Source organism: Pseudonaja textilis, chromosome 3, assembly GCF_049901715.1.
Source record: "Pseudonaja textilis isolate UNSWEBS1 chromosome 3, rPseTex1.2, whole genome shotgun sequence".
NCBI classification, from domain to species: Eukaryota; Metazoa; Chordata; class Lepidosauria; order Squamata; family Elapidae; genus Pseudonaja; species Pseudonaja textilis.
This window is the reverse complement of record NC_141992.1, coordinates 61,382,737-61,393,373: the sequence shown is the minus strand read 5'-3', so window position 1 is coordinate 61,393,373 and position 10,637 is coordinate 61,382,737. Positions and strand designations below refer to the sequence as shown.

Below are 10,637 nucleotides of genomic sequence, written 5' to 3'. Positions count from 1 at the left end.
GTCTTGAACCCACATCTTTTTCAAAAAATGTTTTCTATACTTGCTACATTGCAAAGGAAATGTTTCATTTCAATGTTAATGGTTTTTTTAGTTTTCCAACTGCCATTTTTTGGCTACCTGCTTCTACTTAGCAGATGAAAATAAAGAGCTACATTAGTCAATTGAATAAACTATATTTTTAAATTTTCTTATAGCAAACATTCATTTATGACCAAAGCAAGTTATACATAATACATTTATAAATCATACAAATGCATGTAGTTTAATTCACTGGTAGTGGGGGAGGGGGGGGATAAGTTTTACCTGAAAGAAATGTTGACAGGGGCAAGGCGTTTTCCATATGCTTCCAATATTTCCAGATTATATGTATTGCTAGTAGTGAAAAGTAAGCCACCATTACTTAAAGTTTAATCTTGTGCTCAATTAGTGTTAATCACCTACACTTTGAATGAAAACAGAAGGTATCTACTGTATGCATGGCATTCCTCTATGCCACCATTATTAAGGATCCTCTGTTTACAACAGCTGAACAATGCACAATTATTTTATTTTCATACTAGGCACTCCTTTGCTCCAAGATCACTGTGGTTTCTAAAATACCATTCCACTCTGTTCTCATTTTCCAGAGTTCTTAATCTTCCTTGAGGTTCATATTGATGTAGTCACTAATAGGATTGTGAGTATTAATTTGGAAATACATGCTTGATGGCTACTGGCAGAAGAGCGACCTTGCATGTCAGCTAAGCAGTCCCACGAATGCTTTCATCTAATCTATGCCTGCTATTCGAACACAACACATGCATTAAAGATCTCTGTGTCTATGGGATGCTGTTTCCCCTCCGGAGATCACTGAGGACACCATGGCAGTGACTTTCAAAACAATGCTAGGTCGGGTCAAGGATGTTTGCAAAAGGAATGGTTTACTCATTCTCTCAGTGTTATCTGTCATAGTGGGATGTCTTCTTGGATTCTTTCTGAGGACAAGGCACCTTTCTTCCCAGGTTAGTGATCTGAGCAGGTATAGCATCACTGAGGAACAAACAATTCATAAAATAAAACTGGTGCTGTCATGAAGGACATTTTGATGAACTGATATGTTGCAGAACAAGACATCTTGTTCTGAAAACGAAAGCTGTCTCTAGATATATATATATTTTAATCATTGAAAAGTTGAGCCATTGCAAAATGAAATGTATAAAATGTTAAATACTGAAGATGTTCCAATGGCAGGAACCTTTAAAAAAAATCTTGCATAGTTGTGAATTTCTGGTATGTCTGAATATACTATTCCCAGTGAAGCTAACGTGTGTTTTTTTCTAATACTTACATACTTACATTCCACAAGCCATTTATTTTAAAGTGGTTTTGTTGATCTTAATAGATTTCCAGAGAAAGGTCTCCATTATTATTATTTACTTGTTAGCAGTGAATTTATTTTAGAAAGTATGTTTTAGGAAAACCTGAGGGATTCATCTGTTTGTGCTTCCTTCCACTTTACCTACTTCCATAGTTTACATTTCATGCTGGGTAAGCTATCTAGAAATGGTTTATTACCTATTTTTAGAAATAATAGGAATTTTCTCTTTTTGAAACAACAAAGACAAAAAGTTGTACAATGTTTGCCCCAAAGATGCTGGCTGAAGATGAGAAATATGAATTTGTCTCCCTATTGTGAGTAAAATAGAATCACAATCTTCATCATGGATGCATTCACTTTGTAAGGGAATTGTTTCGCATGGCAAAATCTATAAGTACACATCAGGAAAGCAGGCAATATGACAGCATAAAAATTCTTCTGGTTTGCCATCTTAGCTAGTATAGTTCTGAACTAGTTGCATTCAAGTTGATCTGTGAATGGAGAGATGACTTGGGAGGTTAACACTGTGAAAAGCTAGACACAAAATGAAGTTCCTTGAATATTGCAAGTTTTGACCTAGAAAACCTTAAAATGTCTATGGTCAAGGTATCTGAATGAGCAGGGCCTCTTGTATGAATGTGTTCATAATTTATGTTCTTTGCCAACTTCTGAGGCATGTCCCAGAACCAAGAAAAACTAGGAGCATAGGAGAGATTCTTCTATAGCATCCAAACTATGAACTTCACACCTGCTTTATTCATCCCTGATGAGTTTTTAATAAGCTATGAGTACTTCAAGGTTCTGATGTCTTCTCATGAATTATATTGCTTCAGTTTGTTTTAACTGAGATATAGACAGGTAAGTCTGGCATTTTGTGAATTTAGTGTTACCCCTCCCCCAAACAATAGCTAAACTAAATTCTTTCCTAGGTGCGTCATTTTTATACTAAATATATATAATTCATTTGAGAATCCAATGAGTATTAAAATCACCATTTCAAAGAAAACCAATTATTAATACCCTCAATATATGTTCATTTTATCATAATTCCATTCTTTGTTTCTTATGCTGTTGTATTGAAGAAAAAAGAATAATGTAGATATCAAAGCATCTTAACACTATTTTGAGATAAATGCTTTTTTAAAAAATCAATTCATCCATTTCCTTATTTCCTTAGGAAATTAGTTATTTCCAATTTCCTGGAGAATTATTGATGAGAATGTTGAAAATGTTGATTCTGCCTCTGGTTGTTTCAAGGTAAGTTAGCCTATATCAGTCCAATTGTTTTTTGTATAGTTTTCTTTTTAGATGATCCATTCCAAATAACATTGTGTGAATATTATTTTGGCAGAAACAGTGACTAGTTTTCCTGTTTAATCCAGATAATATATATTTGGAGGAACTGAAAAAGTTTCATAAGCAAAACCCTTTTGATCCCTTTTATAAGAGATATTACAACAATTAATGACCCTGTTTTTATACTGCAAAATAATTTGGGAAACTTTCTCTGTTTTTCCATGCATGATGTACATATAAGAATTTATAGAAAAATATCAGATACATTTAAGGCTGCACAGAAACAATAATACCGTTATATTCTATTTCTATAATTACAAAGTTCACATTTACAATGGCATATATATCAGATATAGTATTATAATAATAGATATGGTAATTTTCTTTAAGGTGCCTTTCCTATAAAAGTTTTCAGAAGCTAGGATGATGAAAAAAAATGTTAGAATCAAGGTGAATTGATTTAAATGTAAAACAATTTTGGAATCTTAAACAGTGTGCAAATCTGATAACTAAATCATCCTAGTTCATCACTTGCTACAACACATTACAACAGTAAACATTTAAGTTTTATGAGTTATGGTTTAGTTAACTTGCTGTATACTAATCAGAAAACAGTGAATCACAAGTAGAGTCTGCCAACAATAACGTTGGATCACCTCTGCAACTTCATGTTTTATGTTGATGAGAAAAGCAGAATAGGAAGTTAAAATGTAGAAAGGACTTGGGTGAGGATTTTATGATATTTTTTAAAAAAACAATTTCAAAATTTTTGATATTTTTCTAGGATTTAAAAATAAGTATGGTAAATGTACTTAGTAAGGTATGACCCCTGACTCTTTTTTCCCTCCCTTCCTCCCTCTCTCTCTTCTATCTATCATATTTATTTGATGTATGCCCGTCTCATTCTCAAAAGTGACTCTGGGTGGCTATAAAATATAAAAATATAAAATATATTTTAGAAATCTAAAAACACCAAGCAACACTAATATAAAAATAGACCTAAATACAGGTCGGCAGTCACACGATCAGCAGGTAGCATCTAACCCCTGCATCTCTGAATCCAGACTGAAATGGATGCAGATGACTTGCTTCAAAAAGACTCCCTGTAGATGAACCTTCACAAGGCGTGGCTGGAGACGGTAATAGTTCTTCAGCAAGGCTGGATCAAGGGAGGACTTACTGCTATTTTTTTTTGAGGCAGGTGGCATCACAAACATCTTCAAGAAGCATTGACTACTTCTCAGATGCAGTCAATCATGTTCACCTTCACTGCCAAAAGGAACTATGAGTGGCATGGGTTCATACTATATGTTCTGTCTTTAAATTGCTGACTGAATATAAAGACAGTCAGGCAAACTCTACAAAGGCTTCCATACAAAGTTCCTTTATTGGAATCACAAGGAATCCTCAAGGTATAATACACAATTATGTTGAGATTCATCTTAATGTCCAAATCTTTGCATAGTTGACTTCATAGTGTGAAAGTATAGTGATCTTCATCCCATAACGATGGAGCAAAGCGTGAGACACCAGCACGATGCTGGGGTCCAAGCAAGAGTAAAGGAAACCCCCCCAACCCGACCAAGGGTCAATTCAGTGACCAATGAGGATTACAGATGTGATCACATGATATGAACTACATTTCCCATGATGCATTAACTACATTTACCATGAGGCATTCCCTTAAGGGGACAGCTCCCAATTCCCACTTAACTATCTCAATTCCCAATTAACTATATACTGTCTGGACAGCACACTATAGAGCAGCGGTCGTGAGAAAATTTTGGTGGGCCACAGAGAAATCTCACCTCCAGAGCACCCCACCAAAGCAATTAATCCAGGCTGTGCAGAAACACAAAGGCTGCGCTGCCCACATTGCCTCCCCACCCACTCACTCCTTATCCAGCAAACTTGCCTGCTAAATTGCTATTTTTCCTTTTTCTGACCATCATCTGTTCTGCTGTGCCGGGAGATTTAGATTAGCTAGGAAGCAGGAAATCATTGCATTTCTTGCTTTATAGTCTTTAGAATTTCGGCTCTGCTTTTAAGCACAGCCGAACCTCCCTTAGGACTGAAGGTTCTATTAATCAGTGCAGACTCATGGAAAGGAAATTTTATGTGACAGACTCAGGTAGTCAATGACAGATAAATTGAATGATTCTGTGAGCAACTCAATCTGCCTGTCTGCTTTGCCTGATTTTGGGTAAAAGTTGCTCTTTTTTAATAAAAAAAATCAATATTTATATAAATATTTATAATATTTACATATAAGCCGTGCCCAGCCAGTCATCAAGCCACACCCACAAATTAGGCCACACCCACAAAACGGTTAGTGGTCTCTGGGATTTAAAATTATAACTTTGGTGGTCCCTGAGGTCCAAAAGTTTGGTGAGCCCTGCTATAGAAAACTCTATTCTGTGGTGTCCTTGGTACTCTCTGAGTTGGTTGTTGTAATTGCAGACATTTCATTACTCAACTAGGTAATATGATCAGTGCACAGTTACCTATTGGCAGTTATCTATTGGGTAATGAAATGTCTGCAAGAAAACAACCAAGCTCAGAGAACAACAAGGACCCCACTGTTCAACCCCGAGCTACAAATGTTCTCTTCTGTCACGAGAATTCTATTCACTCACTCAGATTCCATGAGCCCAAATGAATTCCATATTTGTATTACTTTTTTAAATGAACTAAACTTCTTAATGAATGAATCTTAATGGGCTTTATTTAATGACGGATAATTTTTCAAAATTCAGATTTTGTACGTGATTCAACATTATTTTAAAGTTTTCCCATTGTGACATCCGTCTTTTATAGAAATGGTTCTCTACATTTTGAAATGAAAGAAAATATCTAATGGAATTAAATAATGGAGGAAGTACCAATAAAGCAGAATATTTGTAGCTCAGGGCTGAAATAAATATTAGCACTGGTAATGTTACCAAATTTGGGTAATGAAACATGCAAGAAAACAACCAAGCTCAGAGAGCACCAAGGGCTTCTCAATGGAGGAAGTACTGTACTTTAGACCAGGAGTCTCCAACCCCTAGTGACTAGTCCATGGACTGGCACTGGGCCACAGCATGCCAGAAACCGGGCCATGTAAACAAGTGAAGTGGATGTATGTTAATTATTAGTGTTACAATTATGCTTAAAATATAAGTTTTGACATAGAAGTAACCTGATGATTTCTAACAGGTATACAGTCACTCATGCCCCAGTCACAACCAGATCTACATAGGGCCCAAGTCAGGAGTGTTGCTAGCTCCTTTTAAAGGTCTACATTACACAAAACTGGACTGGTGGTTTGCAGCTAAACAGTGTGGCTGACAAAAAAAACCCAAAAAAGATATATAAGGAGATCTTCATGCAGAAGATCTCCTTATATATGAGTGCATGCATATGTGAATGAATATAGTCTTCAACTTATAACCATAATTGAGATCAAAACTTCCATTGCTAATTAAAGCAGGTGTTAAGTGAGTTTCCCCCAGGTGTAGCTGCTCAGCAACCTCATGAAATCAACCATTTTTTTTTTCATTTTCCTTCTACATTGGTTGGGAGGTATATTCCAGCATGTCTTTCCTGAGCTTCGTTGTGATTTTTTTACTGCTTGCCTGCCTGCCTGCTTGCTTCATTCATGTAATTTAGAAGCTGCCCAACTCCATTAAACTTTGTGTGGCTTTCTATGCTAAACAGTGTCATTCCCTGTCTCTCAACTCCTATTTCACACTCATTCTTCCTGTAGTAGCAGGTTCCTAAGTTGTAGTTATTTTTTTTAATGAAACAAAAATTAACCTCTCTTTTGAAAGGATTTGTACAAAAAAGAGATTACTATGTTGACAGATGACTTTTAGAAAGCCATTGGTTTTTCTACCAGTATGTTTAAAAATAGATTTGTAAACTTGTACAGTACATTTAGGCTGTTTATTGCTCAAGTCTAAAGTTTTTAAGAACTGGCGCGTCTCTGCTGACATTCCTCTGTGGTTTTAGTCTTATATCAACTTTCTCAGAGTAGGTTTGATTAAATTCAGTGAGACTTGCTTTTGGATAGGCCTTTTAAGGATGGGTGATAATAGCCACAAGCCATGTTTAAATGAGAGATTACTGTTTCTCTTGTGTGCGGAGATATTATCCTGGCTCCTGCACTAACATGTCCTGAATTTCAACATATATGAAATATATTGCATTGCATTCCCCAGTTCCAGTGGTGACAAGTTCATGAAGGTTGTCTCCTCCTCCTCCTCCTCCTCCTCCTCCTCCTCCTTCTCCTTCTCCTTCTCCTTCTCCTCCTCCTCCTCCACTTCCTAGTGACTTTTCCTACAAATATGCAAGGAAAATATATTGAACCAGACAGACTTAAAGGAGCTAGCACATTATTAGAGATAATTAATTTTGCTTCCAAAACTGTACCGTAGTTCTAGAATACCCTAAGCTAGTGTTTTTCAAATTTGGAAACTTTAGGATGTGTGAACTTCAACTTCAGCATACTAGCTAGGGAATTCTAGAAGTCCATACAATTTAAAATGGCCAAGTTTAAAAAACACTGCTCTAAGCTCTCTACTTGCAAATTGCATTTCACATGTGGTCTACTACACTGGTTTTAGCACTCTCTGCTTTTCTTATTTTTATTATGGAATAAAACTGCTACTGCAGCTATCTGTTTTATTGTTTAGTGCTAAGAAATGTTTAAAATTAAGAAGATAAGACTTTCTGTTTGTTATGATCTACCTTTGATTCCTCTCAAAAGTTATTGATTGAAAGTGTTTCTTTCCTCTTAAAATAGAAATGTGAAAGAAATATAATTAAAAATACTTGCCTTTGTCCTAGGACATATATACAAGCTGCTATTAAAATATGACACAGAGATAGAATAGTAAAAATGCATTATAAAGTAGATGCAAAATTATAAAGACACAATTACAGTGTAACTATGGGAGGATGAAAGTTAAGCAGAAATGGTTCCCCAGTGTATGATACATCACACAATAAGGCAAAGGTAGAAAGGTAGAATAAGATTTCTACAGGAAGACAACTGTTGTAAGGACTGCAATGAAAAACCACTTTAAAAGTTTGTACATGCTGATTACAGATATCAGTAAGAGTACAATGTTAGAAAAATTGAAAGCAGATGGTTTTCTAATTATATTTTTATTGGTTTTTTTCTGTTTTTACTTTCTTTTATTATATGATTATAATATGTACATCTATCTTTGGAATAGTACTAAATAATGATATTAATATTTTGTTCAGAATTTTTAGCATTCTGGTAAAACACACTCAGTTCTATACAATCAAATTAGTTATTGTGGCCATTGAAAACCCACTGTTTATTTACTGATATTTTATATTTTATTTATTTTATTGTCTTCTTTTTGTAGTTATTTATGCTGTTTTTAAATGTTTAAATTTAAAACAAAAACAAAATATATTCCAGATACAATCTGCCTTGAATAAACTAACAGCTCTGTAGCTCATTAGGAAAAACACATGAGATTCTTTAGAGAGCATTTAAAGTCCGTATTTAATAGCACCTTTCAATTCCACCTGTTATGTACAGAATTTTAGGACTTAGGCTAGCCAAGTCCTAAAACTCTAATATAATCATCTGAGCTAGACCAGCATTATGCTGAAATAGACCATATAATCTGACATAGTGCCATATATTCAGAAACTTCCTTGGGCAGGATACATGTCCCCAAAGCTTAATGAAGAATCAATATTATCTTTTGATCCATTAAGAAGGGCTTTTAAAGGTTTGGCTCACTCCCCACAGTACATGATACCCACCACAACTTATCTTGGGTTTTTTTCCAATGGAATCCTTTTTTTTAAAATTGTGATTTTGGTGCATAGTTGTGTAATTTGTGTTCTGGTGTAATTTTGCTATAATTCTTATTTCTGAGAATGGCTTTAGACTATTTTACAAATTCCTTTCTTCATTGAGATTGGCACTGATGACAGATCTCAGCCAGGCTTTATTGTGTGGGAGTTTTGTAATTGTGAGAAACAGCTTAGCTGACTATTCACAATTGCACAATCACAAAGATGTTTATGCATCTTTGTTGGTGCATAAGCGCACCAATGTTCCTACCGTACCTGTCCTATTGTTTCTTTTATTTTTCTTATATGTACCCATTTCATGTATTCATAACTATGTATATACTTATACCTATTATTTTGTAAGCGATTGACAAATCAAATCAATAAATAAAGAGACTTAAAATTAACAACGGTCTTAAAATATCTACATGAATTCACTTCTATTATAGTTGTAGCATTTTAATTTTTGCTTGTTGCTTGTTTTCACTATATACAATGATGCTTAATAGTTTGTGAACCTTTTGAATTTTCAATATTTTTCATAAAATATCACATAAAATGTGATATATTCTCTAACAAGTCCCAAAGCCCCCTCAAAAATGAGTCAAAATAGTATTTGTTTATTTGTGTATTGCAGAAAATAGTCCAGAGACATATATTTGATAAAAGTCTATCTTCACCATAACTTTATTTTTGGCCTTCAAGTCAGTGTTGACTCCTGTAACAGCCTAAACTACTTTGAATATAAATGTTCTGAAGGTGTAATGATATTGTAGCAATTATTGTTAGGAGATGCTTTTCCCAATCTCTTTAACCATGATTGCATGTTGAGATAGTGGATGTAAAAGCAGAGTAAAGAAAATTAGTCCTGAGCAGTGCAAACAGATGCTATATTAAGGACAGCTACAGGTGATCTGGCTGTTTTTTTTAATTAACAAAATTCATTTCTCTCCAAAGTAGGTAGTGAAGCTGGAGTGAAATGAAGAATTTGGTTTATTTATTAATTGGATTTTTTTTTAAACAAGTACAATCTTGTGAATCTTAGTGGTTCACAGAACTAAAAACATTCACAATGCAACTGTCTGCTTTGGAAGCCATATTACTCTCAGATTCAGGTTTTCCCAGATGTGCCAATATGACAACTCTAATAAAATGGAACAAACTTTGAGATTAATTTAAACCATCAGCATTCTAATTAAGAATTAACCATTTATGCTTTCTTAACTAATTACTATAATTAAAAGCCCCCTGGAAAGCTCCATTTTGACCAATTTTCAGAAGACTATCAGGGTCTTCATGGAACAAGAGTTCACCTGTTTTCCCTTCTCTTCAGCAGAAGACTAGCCTGCTGAGGCTTAAGGTATATAGTTTTTGCTTTGTTTTTTCAACTGACTGCTTTGAAGTGGAGTGGTTTCCTGGACGCTAAAACTTTGGAACCAGAAGTAAGAAAAGGGACCACCCAGAAACTCCAGGTTTGCTAAGAAAAGATCAGAGTTAGAAAAAAAGATGACTTGGCTCTTGAAATAATCATCTTGTCAGACAGATTCAGAGCTGAATGAAGTTGTAGAACTGCCCTTTTTCATGGTTGGACTCCTTCAGCTGATTTTCCCTGTTGCACTACAAGTTGTTGTTTTCTTCTGCTTTTTGTTTTGTTTCTTGGACTGGTTAAAACATGGTTGATTACAGCTCTGTCATGGATCAACCCAGCCTAGTGCCTAAGAAACAGTTTCATCTGCCTGTTTAGAAAGGTTTAAATAGAGATCAGGATCAGAAGTCTAGTAGAAAGGCTCCAGATTCCAATTATATCTTTGTATCTTTGTATAGGTATTAAAGTTTTTAATGCATCTTTCTGCATTTATTTCAGCACAGCCTCCTATGTTAATTTGACCTACTATGAGTTTGCTTTGGAAACAAAACAATAATTATCTAATTCTCATTTTTTAAAATATAGAATCTTGAGGTTGATAGCAGCAAGAGCCAAAATGAGTAGAATTGTCTAGTCAGCCATAAAGTGTTTCATTCATTTCCTAATTCTGTTTCTATTTTTTTATTTTTAGAATAAAGGTTTTGTTAGGAATAACAAGGTTACCTAACGTAGTTTGGGTAAAAATAATATATATAAACTATGATAGTAAGTTTAAGTGTGTGTCACTTTAAACTG

At 34.7% G+C, this 10,637-nt stretch overlaps 1 protein-coding gene across 5 annotated transcripts in view; it reads left to right on the top strand.

Moving 5' to 3' along the window:
* Window positions 1–626: 626 nt before the first annotated feature.
* The window catches only part of SLC1A7 (solute carrier family 1 member 7), a 39,650-nt gene continuing 29,639 nt past the window's right edge, over window positions 627–10,637 (top strand). For 3 of the 5 annotated variants that reach the window (XM_087929931.1, XM_026707157.2, XM_087929932.1), the window contains exons 1-2: window positions 627–1,001; window positions 2,535–2,614. In XM_087929931.1, the coding sequence (XP_087786057.1) occupies window positions 861–1,001; window positions 2,535–2,614 (221 nt within the window). In that variant the 5' untranslated portion in view covers window positions 627–860. The remainder of the gene's footprint in view (window positions 1,002–2,534; window positions 2,615–10,637) is intronic. The other 2 variants (XM_087929929.1, XM_087929928.1) reach the window with 1 other exon arrangement.